The sequence below is a fragment of the Triturus cristatus genome, chromosome 1_2, assembly GCF_964204655.1.
Source record: "Triturus cristatus chromosome 1_2, aTriCri1.1, whole genome shotgun sequence".
Classification (NCBI taxonomy): Eukaryota; Metazoa; Chordata; class Amphibia; order Caudata; family Salamandridae; genus Triturus; species Triturus cristatus.
Window position 1 is genome coordinate 513811033 of NC_140580.1, and position 19719 is coordinate 513830751.

The following is a 19719-nucleotide window of genomic DNA, read 5'->3' on the forward strand; positions in this document are numbered from 1 at the left end:
ACCATCTAAAGTTCAGTACAGCAAACTTGGTGATTATGACTTGCGGATATTGGCCAAAATACGAGTCTACTGCCATATGGACTACGGAACATGAGGCCCCTTCAACAATATAGAGAGAAGTCAGAAGCCTCTTAGTAACAGTGGATTGAGACCTATAATTGATACCACATCTTAACAGTGTTTCAATTCTTTATTGAGTTTTCAATTACTGTAACAAGAGTGATACCACATCTTAACAACGCCACACAAAGTGTCCTCTAGACAAAAACATCACTATGTTGCATCCTCCTATGCCTTGGATGCCATAAGAAACTGTGAGCCATCTTCAGACTCATAATCTCTAAACTTGATTATAAATCATGGATCATGCACATTCATCATATGGAAAATACAACTCATCCAAAATGCTGCCACAAGAATTCTTCTCCGCCTTCACCCCAGTTGACACATTACTCCAGTCTTGCAATTATTCCATCCATAGAGCTAGAAGGGCAATGTTCAAGGTACTTTGCATTGTCTATAGAGCCTCCTAGGTAAAAGAACTGCTATACCTACAAGTTAAATCATGCAATACAAACAAAACAGGACTCTGCTCCAGGCTTGACCCACTTATTACCATACTTCCTTACCAGGAGAAATCCGTATGAGGCACTGCTTTCTTAGTAGAAGCTGCCATGGTCTGGAACTCACTACTGGCCAGCATTCAAAACTTTCAGGAGCAAATACACTTTAAAAGACATTTGAACACATGGCTATTTCAAAGACAACGGCACCACCCCGCATCCCTACAACAGAACCCGGAAACAGTTGCACCCTCAGACTCAATCTTGAGCTTGCAATCCAAATACTGGAAACAACTCAGGCAGCAACTATTTTTAGTAGGAGGGTAAGTTTAGGGAGTGCTGCCCCTATGGTTCACCAGGGTAATCTATAGTTATGTAATTTCATATATAACATTTCTGGTCTTCAATACTACTAATACCATAACATTCAGCATCCAATTGTAAATTACACCTCTTACATTCACATAAGACGTATTTGTCACAAGTATTGCCAATCAACAGTACTGTACAGCCAATAATCTAGCCATCATTGAATGAAAAGGCATGGAATATCTGAAGAGATCTACCACACACTGTTGGTCAATCAAAGGACTTTAATCACATCCACTACTGCAGGTCACAAAAATCTATACACTATGGCTGCATCTCACAATGAAGCTCAGATATAGGATGATAGTAAAAATGCCCACCGCTGCAACTCTCTCCACTTCTCTCTCAATCCAACCATATCAGCTCAGGCCCACAACTATAAACAACATTTCTGATTTATTTTATTTTTATTTATTCATTCGAAGTTTTATAGAGCACGAACGTGACCCATTAGGGTATCAGAGCGCTTTACAGGGATAACACGTTGCGTACAGGTTAGGCACAGGCAACACCCAAGGATGGGGATTAGAGAATAGACTACATTAGGACAAAAACCAAGGTTATATACAATAATCAATACAGTCCAATAATCACCAGAGCGCCATGTCAGAGATAAAAAAGATAAAACCAGCAATTATATAAGAGGGGAGATAAGATAGCAAAAGGCAGAGAGAACCAGCAAAACATTTGAAGAAGTGAGAGAGCGGTACAGACAACCAAGCAGAACAGGAAATTATGCATAGAAACAAAGGCCATGACAAAAGGTGGTATGCGCGACAAAGGAGAGTTATGGGGGGAATTTGCTCTTCCTTTTTGAAGATTGACAGAGAAGGTATTCTTCTGATGGAGGACGGTAGCGAGTTCCAGATTCTTGGTGCAGCCCCAGAGAACGCACGGTTATATGTTTTTTCCTTACGGAAGCAGGGTGGCTGGAGCACACGGTCTCTGGCAGACCAGGAGTTTCTGAATCCCCCCCGATACTCTGATTTTCTGGGCAAGGTATGCCGGGGAGTTCGTGTATAAAGCTTTTTGTGTGATACAGGCCAGTTTGAGCGTGATTCTGGCTTCAAAAGGAAGCCAGTTTAAGGCCTTCAGATGTGGTGAGATGTGGTCAAATTTTTTTGAGCCTGATAAGAGTCTAGCTGCTGCATTGAGGCAAGCTTTTAGAGGGGTCGTGAATGTCTTTGATAGGCCAGATAGGGTAGAGCAGTCGTATTCAATTCTGGAAATAACTAAAGCCTGAACTGCGGTTTGTAGGTCCCCAGCTTCAAGGAAGGGTTTATGTTTTCTCAAATAGCTCAGGTGGAACCTGGCAGTTTTGGCCATCAAGTTGATGTGTTCACACATATTCAGGTTGCTGTCCAAGGTTATACTGAGAGATTTAGCAGAATCCACTGTGGTTGGTTTGCAGTTAAGTGCTGTGATCAAGTTAGTCCATTCCAGGATATCATTGGTGTTTTTAGGGGGGAGATGAGAAGGAACTCCGTTTTCTGGGCACTCAGTTTGAGCTGATTGTTGGCGAGCCATTGAACAGTCAGTTTCAGGGCGTCATTCAGATAGGTAATCTCCTCTAGAGAAGAGATGTTGATGTAGATCTGAGTATCATCGGCGTACATATGGAAGGAGATGTTGGTAGTGAGAAGTATTTCAGCTAACGGTTCAAGGTAGAGATTGAAGAGTGTGGGGGACAGAGTAGAGCCTTGGGGGACACTGATTGTTGTCAGGGAAGGAGCAGATAGGTTGCTGTTGACTAAGAATCTATGGGAGCGGTTCCAGAGGAAGGAACCAAACCATTTGATGATGGTCCCTCCTAGACCCATCCTGTGTTCAAGTAGTTTCTCGTGGTTGACTGTGTCGAATGCCGAGGAAAGATCCAGTAGGATCAAGAGACAGGTTTTGCCTTGGTCAACGGCTTGGAGAGCCTCATCTACAATGTGAAGAATAGTGGTTTCAGTGCTATTCCCAGGCCTGAACCCAGATTGGAATTCGTCAAGCAAGTTGAATTTAGCGATATGTTGGCTTAGTTGAAGCTGTAAACATTTCTCCACCTCTTTTGCAAGAAGAGGAATATTGGAAATTGGTCTGAAACTGTCTGGAAATGCAGAATTCAGAGTGGTTTTTTTAGGATGTGGATGACTTGCCTGGTTTTCAGGGAGTCAGGTATGGACCCTTGAAGAAGGGAGGCATTGATAATTGTAGTCCAAATGGGAACGATGAATAGAGAAGTCACTGCCAGGCAGTTGGCGAGGAGAGGGTCGTTGAAGTGGGTAATCAGTTTTAAGGAGGATAGAATTCACGAGATGGAGTGGTCATCATATAGTTCTAAGTTGGACCAGTGAGCTTGATTTTTGGGTGTTGGGGGGGGGGGGGGGAGGGAAAAAGAGAGAGATGGGTCCCGGTAAGAGGAGGGGGGAAGTTAGAGGCGGAATTATGTTCGTTTCCTAGAGAGTTAATTTCAGTTGTAAAGAAGGAGGAGAACTCATCACAGGTTATTAGGGATTTTGTAGTTTCTTTGGAAGACTTAACTAGTTTGTTTGATTGATGTTTGACTATTTCAAAGAGCTTCGGGTCTGTTCTTGGCGTTTTCCAGTTCTGATCTGAAGAACTCTTTTTTGGATTTGAGGATGTTGCTGTTGTAAGTATTTCTGGACTGACGGAGAAGTTTAAGTTGAGAGGCTGAGGGGTGCTGTCTCCAGTTTTTTTCTGTAAGTCGGAGAGCGCTCCTTTTGCTACTGAGGGGTCTGCTGAACCAGGGGTGTTTGTCTTTGATTTGGGACCTTTTGAGCTTTAACGGGGCCAGATCAACAATTATGTTGGACATAGTCGAATTGTATTGCTCTGTGAGGTCATTGACCTTAGATAGATTTAGGGGGGGGTGTAGGTCGTTCTCGCAGCGAGCAGTCAGCTTCTTGAGGTCAAGACTCTCAGGCCCATAACTATAAACAACATTTCTGATTGGACATCCCAGTGCAGAAACTAGCTAGGCAGACTATAGCCATAAGAAATGCCATACAGGGACATGCAGAGCTGTTTAAAACAGCCAGCATACTGACAAACCATATACTACTGTGTCTATGTCTCTCACACCTCATTCACCTCACTGCAACATGTGCATCTCATAACACGATATTCACATGTCAGTGGTCATCATGCACGACATGGAAACACTTCTCAAACAGGATCACAAAACAAAGGCAACACCCTCCCAATCACACATACTATATGTCATAGATTGCTGCCTATGTAGGTAAGTGCTTCAGTGCCCCACTTAGGGGTAGTAAGAACTATTCAAATGCTGCAATACAATACAATACAATCTTTATCATTTGTGCATCATCAAGATTCGTTTTGACCATAGTAAAATATTTGTTTCCATCACACTTCAGAATTACAAAACAAACTGTGCTTCATTTGCCATCACAACTGCTGATATATTTTTAAATATATTTATTGTTCATTTACAGGTATTTACATGTTGTGTATTAGAAAAACTTGACAGCCTACAGTCTTTCTTATTACACTCCATGTACTTCAGCGAGATTGTCAGCTAGGTCACTTCATAAAATGCACTCACTTTGCTGTCAGAGAAAGAAAAGTTAACAACATCTCCATGTTAAAAGAATAAGCAGCAACATGTCAGAAAACATAGCCTGTCATTTGATCTCGGCCTTTGTATACACAGCAAATATGAAAATAAAATATTTAAAGGCATTTTTATTGCTCAATCTGCTTCTGAACTGTAGCACCCTCATCACAGCACTGCTACTTACAGCATCTATTTTTTTATTACATTGTATGTATTCAAATGTGAATGCTGAGCTAGCTGCCTGGGTCTTTTGGGAGGGGTGAAGATTACTATAAAACGGCCCTGCCAGGGTCAGGATCACAATAAGGACTGGGCATTCCCAAAAAAAGTGGCCCACATTCCTGGATCGTCCCCTTTCATTAAAAACACCATTTGGTTTGTCTCATTGTACTCATTTTTAGAGAAATGTTTGGTAAAGTAAGGATTTTAAAGTTTATTGAACCAATACCATTGGTGAAAACTAGAAGCACTGCATTTTGGTAAGACGTTTGAGGTGAAGTAAAATGGCCCACGGGCCACAACACCTGATCTGGCTAGGGTTGGCACCTGGACGGGTTTTCAGCCCCATGGCCAATATTTTAACATTCTGGATAGTCCAAAAAAGAAGAAAAAAAACTTAAAGCTTGTAATCTCTCTCATCAGTATGTATTTTAAACAGTAATTGTAAGTATAAAGCTGCCTTATTGGTCCGTGACTGATAGTTGAACAAAACAAAGGCAGAAAAGCCACATTTAAAAAATGAATATCAACGTTTTCCATATAGAGAGACCTCTTTAATTATCATACTTCAGACTTTGCAGAATCTTAAACCATGAACAAATTGCATTTTTTCTTGCTTTTTGTAGTTTTATTTAGAGTGAATTCAGCCCAAGGGCATTGGAGCAATTTATATGAGCACCAGTAACACTACACAAGATAAAATTCATTTTTACTTTAGGGCTTGGAAGGTTAAGAATCACAAAGTGTTGTGCAAACGCTGGGATTTGAACCTCGTTCCCCAGTGCCAAAGTGGGCAGGATTAACCCTAATGCTATATCCTTTTTATTCTTTTCTCTGGGCAAGGTGGCCTCCCATCGAGGTCTCTTCAAACGACCCCCCCCCCCTCCAGCAGGGCCTAAAAGACACAGGAGGCAAGATTACAACACCTGGTCCTGCAAGGATGCTGCTTCTCTTACTCATCACCTCCCCAGTCCACCATAGACTTTGGGTGATGGTTTGGTAGGGGAGGGGTGAGGAAAAAACATAGCTGCTGCGCCAGGAGGTCTGATATGAAGGTGGCCAAAAGGCACAAAATCACCCGAACCCCCCCCCCCCCACAAGTCAGGCCCCTGCATACTTCCACCCTCAACTCCCCCATCCACCATGGCCTGAATTTGATGTCCCTGTGGGGGAGGGGGTCAGACGAAAGACAATGATTTAGGGCAGGGTGTGCACCTAATGGGGCTGAGGTCCGAATGGTCCACCAGCCAGAGCAATACCTAGCCCCCAACAAGGGTGATTCTGAGACTCACTCCCTCCCCTATCCACCCACCAAAGTCTCAGTGCAATTGTCTTGCAGGGGGGAAAGAAGCAGAGGCTGTTGTTGCTTGAGTTTGAAATCAATTTAAAAAAACAGAACACAAGAGGGGTTTGGCAAAACAAGAACAGTTTGTTTAATTAAACATTATGGCCGGGAGAACAGTTACAGAGACAGGGTCTGAGGACTGTCTCCATTCACAATTGGTCTGTGACCTTCTTCTATACAAATCAAGATGGGTTATAAAAGTTTCTGGTATAACATATATGGGGAGGAATGTTGGTTGCTAGCTTTGAAGTCATAAATTAATTGTCTAATGGTCTCGACCTTGCGAGGACGCAATGTGGCCAGTGGTTGATGTGTCCAGATGTCCAGCATGGGGAACGCGTGATCACTGTGTGTGCTAGGTCCCAATTGGCTATGTGTTCCTAACTCATGTGGCATTTGACTTTTTATGGCGTTTTTAGGAGTGCACATACCCCCTCCGTCCATGTGTGCTTTATTGGGGTAATGTCCCTTTACTATTGTAATGTTGCTGCACATCTCTGTGGGATCGATCAAGAGTTTCCTGCCCGAGTGTTTACCTGCCAGCTATGCACATCTCACCTGTGACCTAACAATCAGCAATCACAGGTCATGTATCAGGGCCTGCTTGACGACATATTTGTGAGTCAAGGTTGATGTGGAGTACACAACGGGCGATTCTGTTAATGAACACGAGATTTAATTTTTAATCGATTAATGCATCTACTTCCATATCAACACTGTTAACAAAATAAAAAAAACACCACATATGTTACCTTTAGGCACCTGCCAATCTCCCAATGCCCAATTGCTCACCTTCCCAATCTGTCCCGGGCCGGTCGTCAAATACACTCCTCCCCCGTGGCTACGGCCCCTCGCTGACCCTCTTTCACAGGACTCTGGTGCTTGTGCATACTTTTGCTTTTCAGGTACTCTAAGAAGACCCGAAAATGTGACATTCAACAGGTTGGAAACACATACAAAATTAGGAGATACAAGAGAACTCTCCGATTTACAAAGACTATCTGTGAGAGTTTATCCAAACCAAGATTATGCTTTGCATTCTGGGAATTGTAGTCCTGTTCATCACATTGTAAATCCAGCAATTTGTTTCCCAGAATGCAAAATCCTGGACTAGGTGAGCTACTCACGCACGGATATGGAATAATACAGAGCTGTTATATGAAAACATTTATAAGGATAGAATGATAGCCAGGGATGCTGCTTGGTCATTAAGATTGGGGGATGTGTGAGCTTCAGATTGCCCAACAATCCCTCTGACATATAATGTTAAAATACTTTTATGACAAGCAAGGGGCTAAAGGGGCAATGGAAAGGGAGACGAATACGGATTGGTAGGGGTACTGAGAGAAAACACAATATTCTGTAAAATAACCAACATTTTTTGAAGACCTTCAAAAGAGAGAGTAAGAGCGTGTGTGTGCGTAAAAATTGCTGTCAAAATCCAACAGACACCTCACCATATCCGACTGAAAGCACCTGTACCCACCTAGTAACCAGGAAAGACATTTATTGGGGTGGGGTTGTAACACCCACAAACACACCCCTAGAACCTAACCACCTTAAACCCCATGTGTGACGCCATTAACCAGAGTTGACTTAAATGCTAACAGCACTTTGCATGCTGTTTTTTTAACCCACTTTACAATGTTCGAACCTGACTTACAAGTCCCAGAATTAAACATGCTGCAGCCTACGACATTTGGACTGGCTGAGGCGCTACATGTGATATGGAACTGACTAAAAGCTATACTAAGTTACTGAGTGTAGACATACTCTGGGCAGATGTGCGCACATGAAATGTGTTTTGTCGGAGTCCTTTGTGTGCTGGCACTTTGCAATGAAAGCTTTATCTGTTTAACAGAATTCCCAGGTCAGTATCCCGGGGGCTTTAGGACCCCGCGGCACCACGTCCGGAGTAGGACTATAATCTTTTCCATTGTAATGAGAAAAACTGTAAAATATTGACATCTAAAGATTTAACAGGCCTGCTTTATTTCACTAACGAACCCAAAGCCTCCTTCTAGCCAACATGGACAATTTGCTCATTTATTGCAACGGTCAACAGGTTTTCCTTGCCAAGGGAAAAAAAAGTTTGTGAAAGACAGACTAGATCATCGGCAGCCCATTCAGGAGGGGTGTAGCGTTAACTCCATGCAGGAAACCTTTCACATCCTGCGTCCCGGCCTCTCGGTTACTATATAATGATGGTGCCGCGCGCGCTGGCCAGCTGATGCAAGTTACATTTCTCTCAGGATAAGATGTCCAGGGGCCGGAAGGCAGCGGTACCCTGCCCTCATCTATGTCCGCGGCTTCTCCTGCTGCTCGGCCTCGCCATGGCAGTCAGGGCTGAAGGTAAGCGCTTCCTCGGTCTTTGTGCCGCTGCTCACCGCTTCGCAGCGCTTTATCTTGTGCCTGTTCTGTCGGTGTTTGCAGAACCGGACACGGTATCGCCGAACTGCTTCCTGGATAATTCTGTAGTTGCTCAAACTTTCCATGATTGAAACGTCCCACTGCTCCGCTTTGTTCGGCCTCCCACTGGTTAACGGGGCTCTCCTGACAGGCGGGCGCGGGCTGCCGCTCGGGCAGGGAGGGCGGGAGTGTGACACGCTCCGAGCCGGCACAGCTGAACTGCAGCGCAGGCTCCAAACGTTATGAGCACCGCTCTACCTGACACCGTAGCGTTCAAATGACCGGCGAGGCAGCTGGTGTCTGTTCTGCACTAGAGCATACATCTGAATCCACTCCGCAGTGCACGCACCACAGGGAGCGCAACGCTGCAATGATATAAGCATTGGTTACTAGAGCTCCCAGGCTTCTACGTTCCATGCCCGAGCAACTCATTTGTTGTTGCATGCTGGGATTTGTAGTCCTGTTTAAAACATTGTTAAAGCAGGACGACACTCACTGGGGCTTATTTACAAGGCCCATGCGCCGACTGTATGTCACTTTTTTCTCATATTAAAATTGACGCACGGGTGGCGCGAAGGGCTTGTAAATAAGACCCCCCTGAGGTGAAGGATAATATCTGGCAGGGATGAGGCACTCGGGAGTGGAACAGCGAAACGTTACATTCTGTACCCTAAGCTACCAGCACTCACTAACGCAGAACATCCAAACGCGGGTGTGAAGCTTTCTTTTGCCCCTCATGTTTGTCACCTGAGAGTTCGGTTTATTGGATGGTAAAGGCGTCTGGGCTATCATGTGAAGTGCTGTGTTGTATTTGTGAATGTCAACCTAACGTAGCTTTATTGTGCATTCTAGTTGTCCACTTTGTTTGAAAGGTTAAGCAAAAAAAATGTTCGTGTTTCGTTGAATTTCTTAGACGCAGACCAATAATTTGCCGGCAAGACTAAACTGCAGTGTCCAATGACGTTTATGTTCTCAAGGCTCGTCCCGCTGGGGGGCGCTATGCACGAGTTTATTTGCCATGATAATCGGGGAAATGTGCAAATAGGCTTGATACTATGTAACAATAACTACAGACGTTTTTAAATCGCAGCTGTGCATGACATTTCTGCTTGTGGGTGACTGGGTGGCAGGAGCGTTACTCTTGCTGATACATGCATGTGTCTGGCTTTAATTTTCAACTGGAGTTATTCTCACACCAGCGGCTTGTTCAGTGACCACTGCATAGTTGTCAAGTGGCCCAACCATGTCATGCGTGACACCCCCAGTCAGTCCTGACTTTTGCGTCTACTGGAAAGGGGGGGCTCTTGGCCCCCCCGCCTGCATGGCGGTGCGGCGACCGCCCCCGGACCTCTCGGTGGTGGGGGCGTGTCCACTGGGGCGCGCCCCACCACCGATTGGCTGTTTACATGACCCGGATGTCGCTAATCGACATCCGGGTCGGAGGGGAGGGGGGGCGGGCCACTGGGGTGGGATAAAGAGGTGGGGAGCGCCCAGGTGACCCCCTTGTTGCCTGGACGCTCCCACACACACCGGACGTGCCCCGGCGCTCAGGGCGCTTATGTTTCTGGTTTTTTGCAGTTTCTCAAACCTGTCACGCAGGGGAGGAACTCGTCACCGGGCGCCAACGACCGACATCGGCACAACACGGAGGACACAAGAAATTGGTGACTTGGATTGTGGGCCACTCTTGTTAGGCGGGCGGAACATGTTTTTCTTTCAGGAGACCGTAGGACGCGTGCACTCAAACAGGGGTTTGTTATATCATTTTTTGGGAGGGGGGGGTTTATGCCTCAGCCAGTTTCGGGATTTTTTCCAGGGACTCTTAGCTCAGCAGCGGCCCCCCCCGTCAGTGGTGATACTTCACCTGGGGGAGAATGATTTGGCAAAATTGGGAAGGCGCGTGCTTATTGAGGAGATCATTTCCACTGCGGGTTGGGTGGCCAGGGCTTGCCCGGGTTCCACAGTAGTTTGGTCTCAACTTATCCCTCGATGGCAGTGGCGAAGGGGGGTCTCGGTCAGGGCGTTGAATCACTCGGTACGGAGGGTCAACACACAGTTGGACAAATTATTTCGGACCCCCCAGTTGCAGACGATTCCACATGGGTGTATCTGGGGCGAGCATTTTTATTTGAGGGACGGGGTGCACTTGACGGAGGCAGCGAACGTCTTGTGGTCTAATAATGTCTGGGCCTGGTTGGAGGGATTTGCAAAATAAGCGCGCTCCTGGTTTAGGTCTGGGTAGAGGGGGAGGCCAGATCGTCGGTTAACAATGCTGGCCTGTGGCGGTAAGGTCATGACCGGTGAGCAACTATTTGAAGGTCTGAGGGGGCAAGGTAACTGGTGCTTCAAAGGGGCGCGGGTTGGGGAGTCACGCTTTGCTTAGGCTGGTAGCCACCCCGCGCGCGCATACTCATGACGTCACCGGATGGCGCAGAGTAAGGGCCCTCCTTTAGTGGGTAAATGAAGTTCACGGCGTGGACCGGGTAATTACCGGGCCCGGCTGCGCATGCGCACACCTTGTAGGGGAGGCGCAGCTAGTAGGACCTGACACCGGTTAGCGACCTTGCCATATGGCCAGAAATGTTAGTATACAAAAATGCAGAGGAGGATGTTAGACTCGGTTAGGAAACAATCTGTATTGGAGTCTCTGTTAAGGATAGTCACTTACACCTGTTGACAATGATGTATCTAATGTCCTGCTGAATTTTTGTATAACTGTTTATCATGCAAATTTAAAAATTTATTGTTTTTGTACTTAATAAATACGGCCGGGGGGGGGGGGGTCTCGCGACCTCCCGCCTTCCAAAGATACCACGTCTATGTGCTGTGTCCGGGGGTGGTGCGATTACAGGGGGAGGGTGGTAGCCAGTCACTGACCATGAGCACTATTCATCCTTGGAAATGGTGTTAACAGGGGCGTAGCTTGGCCAGTAAGATTGTGGGAGAGGGTAAGCTTCTAATTTACACAACCAATTGAGTCTGGTGGTCTGTCTGCAAAAGAGAAGCCTCACTATGGACCGTATTGTGAGACAGCCTATGTGTTCAAAGCTGTTTCTGCACCATTTTTAAAACCAGGATTAGTAGGGATACCTAGAATAAAAGTTTTCTTTCCTCTAACTCCTTTTTTAACCTCACCTTTATGCACTGCACACTTTTTTATACCTTTACATTTTTGTATTTACATCATTTACAAAACTCATTACCATAAGTTAAGGTTTAATGTCAGATGAGCAAGTGATCTTTGTCTCCTCTTTCCCTTCTTATGTGATTTTGGTGACCTGTTGGGCACCCGAACCACAGATACTACCTCTGTGACATAGCGGTTCAGTGGCGGGAAGGAAGGATATCCAGATGATGACACTGACCAGTCTTTGGTAATTGATGGAAATCCTTCTAAGTCGCATAGGTCTCGTTTCTATTTGCGCTTAGGGTTTCTATGTCTGTGTAGTTTCTTGAGGCTTCTCTTTTGCAGACAGACCACCAGACTCCATTTGTTTTGTAAAGTGTTGGACAGGGGATAGAGTCTGTTGTTGGTCTTTAAATATTCCCTAAGGCCCTCCCATATGTTAGTAGTGTTAGATAAGCTTCTAATTTCCCAATAATCACGCTGGCATATCATGGTAAAATACATTATTTGAGGAGCACAGGGGGTGGGGGGATGTCTTAAGGAGCAGTGGGAAGGGATAGCAGTGGGGACTGTTAGTTACTTAAAAGGCAATATATTGTAAAGTAACTAACAGTTGGAGTTTTGAGAACTTCAAGAGTGTTTGTTTTTTGTCTGTGTGTGCAACTAAAAACCCTGGTGAAATCCCACTTCCACCTCACCATACCCAACCGAAAGCACCTGTACCCAACTATTTACTAGATAATTTATTTAATTGAGGGGTAATACCCCATCTGAAGTTACGCCGTTGGTTTTGCATATGGATTTCAAAGGCCTTATCACACAAAAGAGCTGTGTGCCAAAAGTATTTGTCAATTGGCCCCAGCTCACTCGTGACACCCTGTGCCTAAGTGGAGCAGTGTGGCAAACCTAAAGTAAAAACCTAGGCCTGGCAACTGAACAAACCAGGCATTGCTTAAGTGATATGAAATGCTGTAACTGCCAAACCAATGGGTGACTTGTCAGTACAGGGCATGTGCAGTGATACAGGAGGTGGAAGTAGGACTCTGGGGGAAGTCACTGTAACCGTCTTCTGTGTGTACGCTGCACCGCCTGTTGCCTCAGTGTGCGGCTGCATTGGAAGGGCAGTAGGAGGGAGACCTTGACTATCCACTAGTTTATTTGCTGTGCACTTCTAGTGAGATGCTGTCAATACGAAGTCCATACAGATGGACGGATAGATGGATGTGTGTGGGTACTCCTAAGAGAAGAGCCTAACCTAGAGCAAGCGAGCACTAAACAGAGGGGGGGTGGAAAAAAAGGAGGAAGAAGCTAGTGCAACATACCTGTGTAAGGGTGTGGGGGTGCTCTTTAGGAATCATCCGGTGAGTATGCACCAGTATGTCTGATTAAATTCAGTGGGGGGAACCATTTGGGCTACTTATTGGGTGGCCTTGTGATTACAGCAGCATTCCCTTGTCATTTTGACATTGACCAAGCACTTCTAAAAGAAAATAAAGCATGGCCGACCATGATGCCACGCACAAAGGGATTTCAGTATCCCGTCAGTGTGGCAGCTGCCTATTGAGTGACCCGGCATAAAAACCCTGTTACAACCACAAATGAATATGCATGACGACCTTTGAGCTACATCAGTCTGGTTCTCTTACAGTTCCTTTACCTTTTCAAAATTACTTAAAATGGCGGTGAAGGTCCTTTCTTTTAAACGTGTCCTTGGTACTTACCAGGTGGAAAATAACTATGCGTTGGAAGCCGGCCAGGTCCCCCAGGGTAAAAAAATGGAAGGAGGGGCTGATTCAGTGGGCGGGCTACGAGAGCGCAGTGTTGCGTGGAGAAGTGAGAAAAGGGAGAGGATCAATTGACAAGGCACGAGCATGGGATCATTTACTAGATTGTCTAAAAGATCCTGATATGGGGATGAATGGGGGGGGAAGAAAACCTGTAAAAGCAACATAACTTCTGAAATTATAGGCCAGGAATACAGTATACGTAGGCGCAGATATGAAAAGTACTTTCTAAAAGCAGGAACTGGGATTGGAGGCTACGGCGGTAGCACAGTGATATGTAATGGGGACTGGGCTTTTGGGGTGGTGGGGGCTATGGGTAAATCACTGTAATGTTTATTTAACTTATTATAAATGTTAATACAATTCTGGTTTTATTAAAAAAAATAAAAAAATCTTTCTTTTAAGGATGAATTTGATTCTTTTTCAAAGAAAGGCTCTCTAAACATGTCATCCACACTTAAGGTGAACTCCAACCTCAAAATTACTTATTATCCCCTCTAATGTGCCATTTCACAGATAGCTTTCTCTGCTCTCAATTCTCTTTCTCTCTAACTAAATTGATCAGGTGGTCCTGGAAAATACACACTATAACTGGGAGTCTTCAAGATTTATGGGTCCCAAGATATCTTCTGATTACTTTGCATTTGCCCGGGTTTGAGGCCTGAATGTACCCTATTGCTGAGAGATGGAAATTAGAGCACTAACAGAGTGAATTGCCTACTTCCCAACTATGAGGTGTGGTACCAACATGTTCAAAATGTTGGTTTACTTGACTGTATGAATGCTGGGTTTTCTGTGAAAATTCTAGGAAACGTGACCAGTAGCTAACGAATTACATGAAATTTTGGTGATTTGAGAATCATTTCTCTTTAACCTCTTGAGTGCCCATGACGAGATGGTCTCGTCATGGGCCGCGGTTGCGCTGTGCCCATGACGAGACTATCTCGTCATGAACCCCGCCCGCTAATGAAAGGGCCGGCACAGGGCGGGTAAAGGGCGGGGCACTCAAGGGGTTAATTCTGTTTTTAGGGTCTTCACATTGTTTTTGTCTGTAATTACTACGTGTGATTTCAGAGGCTGTTTAACTGTAATGTTTTTAGTTAACCAGATAGTAAATTGTTTACTTACTTTCAGTTAAATTCTGAAATAGGAGAAGGGATGTCTTTGTTCAGAAAGCTAGTGACCACAAAGAGCCTAGACACATTTCACCCTTGCAAGATATGTTTTTGTTTGGTCATTTTTTAGCTCTTGCCTACAGACAACTTTTAGGTGTCTGTTGTCAAAGTCCCAGTGTGGACAATACCAATATGTATAGTGGCCTTTCGGTCAATCCTTTACTAAACCATTGGCTGGATTTCCTCCCACTAATTTGCATGAATGAGCTGCAATCGCTCTTGCTTGCAAGAGACATTGTAGACAACAAGGGGCTTGCAGCCTTCCCATTGCTTAGCATTAGTTGGCATCACTGTCACTCTTATTTACTGATTTCTGATTGGCCAGAGCATGCTGGCTTCACTTCTTTTCCAGGTGAGCGTCATTATGCATGACCCATGTACACATACTCAACTATTTTTTTTCTGCCAATATTGTTCATTATTGGCAACCAATTTTTTTTTTTTCTTTTTGAAGTTGTAGAATATCCTCCGCAAAAAGCATTGGCACAGTGAAGACAGACCTATTGGCCTTGCTAATGCTTGTTAACATTCTGAAATTATAGGCCGTTAATGATGTGGACAATGATCGGGAGTTAATGGACGTTTCATCTTAACTGATATTTGTCTTGTCAAAATATGCCAGCAAAACGGGTCAGTGAGTTAAACACTCACTGCGGACTTCTGTTTGATCAGCACTTTGGAGTTAAGCTTCGATTAGGGCCAACTCATTCTTTTATACTCAAAAGTCTATACATTTGGTAATAGTAACAACGGTAGTGGCAACGAGCATTCCGATTAGACACAAATGTGTAATTTAAGCATTTTTAAAACAACAATAGTATTGTCATAAAAGAAAAACCTTGTACTTCAAAACACTAAAAGTACCAAATGCCCCGATTTAGAACATCCCAGAAATATAGTGGCAAAGACCGTCACAGTATAGGCATTTCTGGAGAATAACAAGTCATTTCAGCATGTCCCCTCTAGCAGCCAGTGATATTTTTGCAAATGAACGGGAGGTGTGCGCTATCACCGGTAGGTTCTGAAATCGTATGTAATGCTGCACAATGGGGAAAAAGTGAAGAGTGTGTGGCGTTTTTATTGATTATCGAGACTTCACTGAAAAGGCGGGTTTAGATGTGATCTGAAGGTGAGTGGAATGTGTCAGTGTTCCAAAGGTTACAGGGCCTGCTGAAGCTGGGATGCAGCCGAGAGTACGAAACGTGTGAGCTTTGGTAGTTGGGAATAAATAACAGATTAGGGCAATGGAAGAAAACCGATTAGGGCATAGGATGGCGAAGAGTTGTCATTTATGGACACTCGGAACGTGAAGCGCCTTGAAGGTGAGGTAACCACCTCCTTCAAGCTCCTTAGGGATACTGCATTGTGGGTGTTGTAATCTAGTTCCGCTCACATTGACCTAATAAGACAAATTCACCTAATTACGATGAATTTATAGGTGAAGGTCCATGATGACCTGAAGGGAGGTGGCCTCCTTAGCTGCAAGGGAATGAGCATTCTATTACATTCTTGTTTTGATGACAGAAGACCCAGAGATGGTAGGCTTTTATTCTGCTATTTCTTCATCAATGCACACTTGGATCCATAGTTCTACTTGTGAGAAAGCTTATATCTTGCCCTGATGTCCATGTGCGGCCTCACAAAAGACTGACCCTTTGTCCCTGTCCTCTCCTGACCAGCCTCCTGATGGACGTGGTGTCCAGTGTCTAAAAACGGGGAAAAAGAGCTTGTTCGTCTGGGTCCCAGTGACCCTATCGACTACAAAACACATTTATTCTTTTAGCTGTGTACAAAAGAAACCAGAAGCAATCTGCTTCTCGATGGGCTGAGTGAGAGATGGTCAACAAACAGGGTGCCCTGTGTGATGCACCATCTTCTGCTGTGGAGCAGGGAAGAGCATGCACTGTCCTGTGAAGGGTGTGACCTGGTGTCCCAGTGCACCCTTCTAAGAGTAGACCTCTACAGAAGGGTCTTAGCATTGGACGGGTGCGAGACACTGAGATGTCGGTTTATGTGGGAAATCCAGGTATCCTCCCCTGTTTCCACCTGCTTCCAGTAAGAGTTCCCTGTTGATGCAAAGCTCAGACTGGCGGTCTTGGCTGATCAGGATTTGCATCTAAACCTCTGGGTGTTTGCACGGGATCCCCTTCCTGTAAGCAGCCTTGATGCACAGCACCTTGAGCTGCACTTCAGTGAGCATTATTCTTCTCAGTGGATCAGCAGAGAACGTGACTACGCCCTTTTCTAACGGAACAATTTCAGTTAATTTTTAGCAAAGAAGCTCTCAATTCAAACTTTTGTAAATAATTCAACCTTTTTACAAGTCTAACTGCTGCCATGTCTTCAGTTTAGCAGAGATGATGTACAGTATATCAATGAAGCTCAATATGGGCTGTACAGAAAATGAATGGCTCGCCCACATTCCGAGGAATCGCTTACTTGGTGGCGTGCCAGGTGGAATACTCTAGACATATGGCTTTTCACTTCTCAGAACCAATTAGAATGCAAAGCGTCTAATGGGAGCTGCAGAAGTCCCAGTCTGGGAGAAAGGTGTGGATGAGGGCACTCTGTCAGAGGCTGAAGAGAATACAACTGGACACCAGCCAGCTCCAAAAACTTCAGAAGTTGCAAATCTGACTTCTAATTTTAAACGCAAAGCAATCTTGGATTTGATTACTTTGGTGTGTGTATATATATATATATATATGTGTGTGTGTGTGTGTGTGTGTGTATGTGTGTGTGTGTATATATATATATATATATATATATATAATCAGGAGCACTCCGCTTGCATCCCTCTTGCCACCAGTTTAGGTAACTGAGCACAGACCACGTTGTAGTGCAAGCGTTGAAGTTTATTGAGCTCCTCCAACACCAGCCATCATGATGCGTTTCGACCCCTTGAGGCCTTGATCACATGACATGTGTGTATATGTGTAAATATATTAGATAACATCTTTTTTTTCCTAAATTTAAAAGATGGGTGCAAGACTTACTTGAAGCCCTTGCTGTTACAGGTTTCTGTGGTGTACTTGGGTATAGTGATAAACAGTATTTTACCACCAAACTCTTATATTTAGGTGGAGCCTAGCAGGAGCGCGCATATGCTGCTCGCTCTGCCAGACTGCTCTAGTAGAGTATGGGAGAGAAGCTGCACCTACTCTCCTCCCATATTTTTCATTGGCTTGTGTCATTGTCTTTCGTAAATGCTGCCTTCAGATTCGTTAATATGCTTGTTAGTCCCGCCTTAGTACGGCCATTTGTAACCTCCCATGGCTACTGGCCCCTTTACTTTGATTGTTACATGGGACCTGTTATTTAGTCTGTAAGCACTATTTACTTTATTGAGTTTCTCTTACTGCAGACCGGACATGCGCTGCTTCAGCTGAAACCGCTTGTGGTTTTTTTAAGCAACACAACCGCCCTGTAACACAGGCACCCGCTTTCAATCACTTAACAAGGCATTATCTCATGTCTGTTTCAACCCCCCCACTCCCCAAGTAAAATGGTTTCAGAAATGATTAGCGAATTAAGTAATGTAAAATCCAAGTAGCACAAAATTGTGTGCTAATGGGCTAGAGCTGACAACAGCACATCTGTGTTACATGCCATCTGCACTAAGCCACCTGATGGGTTGTTTTCTAAAGCCTGTTTTATTACCACAACCACCACCAATACCACCACATCCACCAGCAATATCAAAACCACCAATACCACCACCTCAGCGCCTCTCGCTCACTAGTAATAGCAGGGGCACTGTACAAGGCTGGAGCTGCAGCCAAGACCATCCCTCCTACCCTCCATGCCTGCCATAAAGCACAGCCTGCCCTGCACCCGTAGGTGAAGCCAGGGCCCTACTACGCCTGGAGTGTTTTTTTTATTGGGCCAAAGATAGCGATGACCTTATGCAATGCCATACTGCACACTCAAATCACGGAGAGGGCAGGAAATAGCCCCCACTGTTCCTCATGAGCCACGACAGTGTAAACACAAAGCGAAAGGTATTTGAGCGCTTTGTTAGTATAGCTTTGTTTATAGTTTGGGTCATATGTAACTCTTACTTCACACTTTCTCTGTGTGTAATTTACAACACTTGCACATTTTCTTCACTGCAATATTTATCACTACTTTGAAGACTTCGCAGGCCGGTCTCTTCCTCTGATAGTTACAATCTAACAAGCGGTCGAGAAGGCCCTTTAGTGCGATGCAATAGGTATTGGATTTGCGAGAGTTTAGCCTTTTCGTATTGTAAATGAAAATGCCTTTATTTATGTTTTAAAACCCAAAACATAAATGAAAGTCATTGTCATTTACAATGCTAATATCTCAAACTCGTGTGAATGCGAGACTTATTGCATTGCAAATGCTTGTTTTTTTAGCAAGGACATTTTTCATAAGGACCAGGAGAGGTTGTTGTTCCATGGACCAGAAGGATACTGAGATGGCATGGTGCTAATTAATTGAAAAGCTAAATGTAATCTATTTCAATTAGAGTTTTACTTTTTCACTTTCTCAATATACCTTTTGGAGGTTTTCAGATCTTACTTGCCATTGATAATTTTATCCACATATCAGGGTTGTAGGCTTGCAGTCTGTGCGGCATGTACTCTAGCATGATGGGAGGCTGAAACCTTTTTCTCCAGGCTACCGTCACTTTGAGGAGTTGCTCCTGTGCAGTGGGGACTGTAGGTCACTTTAGATAGGCTAGAATGTTCCTTTGGAGATGGGTCAAGGTGGGGGGGAGATTGTGTGGGTTCTGCAGCATTTGGGTCTTCAGGGCAATCTGTAATTGTAATAAATATTGGTTGGTTGACTGTCTTCCAGCAAGGAACCTCACAGCAAAGCACTTGCCCTTCGAAGGAGACCACTACTGCTTGTACAAGACATAGGAGGTTTCTCTAGGTCACAGGTACTCATAGTACGGCCCGGCAAGCCTTCCTTGGCGGCCCGCGGACCTTGCAGACATCGTACCTGTGCTTGTCAGCAAACACCGCCGAGCTATGGGGGCCGGGCGATTCTTTTAAATACCATTCACTTGTTAATGAGGCTTTGTTGTATTTCACCTCTTCTTGGCGCCCCTGCATCTCCACTCAATCAGAGGGGAGATGCAGGGGCGCCAAGAAGAGGTGAAATACAACAAAG

At 44.8% G+C, this 19719-nt stretch overlaps 1 protein-coding gene across 1 annotated transcript in view; it reads left to right on the forward strand.

Moving 5' to 3' along the window:
* The first annotated feature begins 8150 nt into the window (after positions 1–8150).
* ADAM12 (ADAM metallopeptidase domain 12) overlaps positions 8151–19719 on the forward strand; it is a 2563649-nt gene continuing 2552080 nt past the window's right edge. Inside the window, exon 1 of the mRNA XM_085606237.1 lies at positions 8151–8434. Within this exon, the coding sequence (XP_085462363.1) occupies positions 8341–8434 (94 nt within the window). The 5' untranslated portion in view covers positions 8151–8340. The remainder of the gene's footprint in view (positions 8435–19719) is intronic.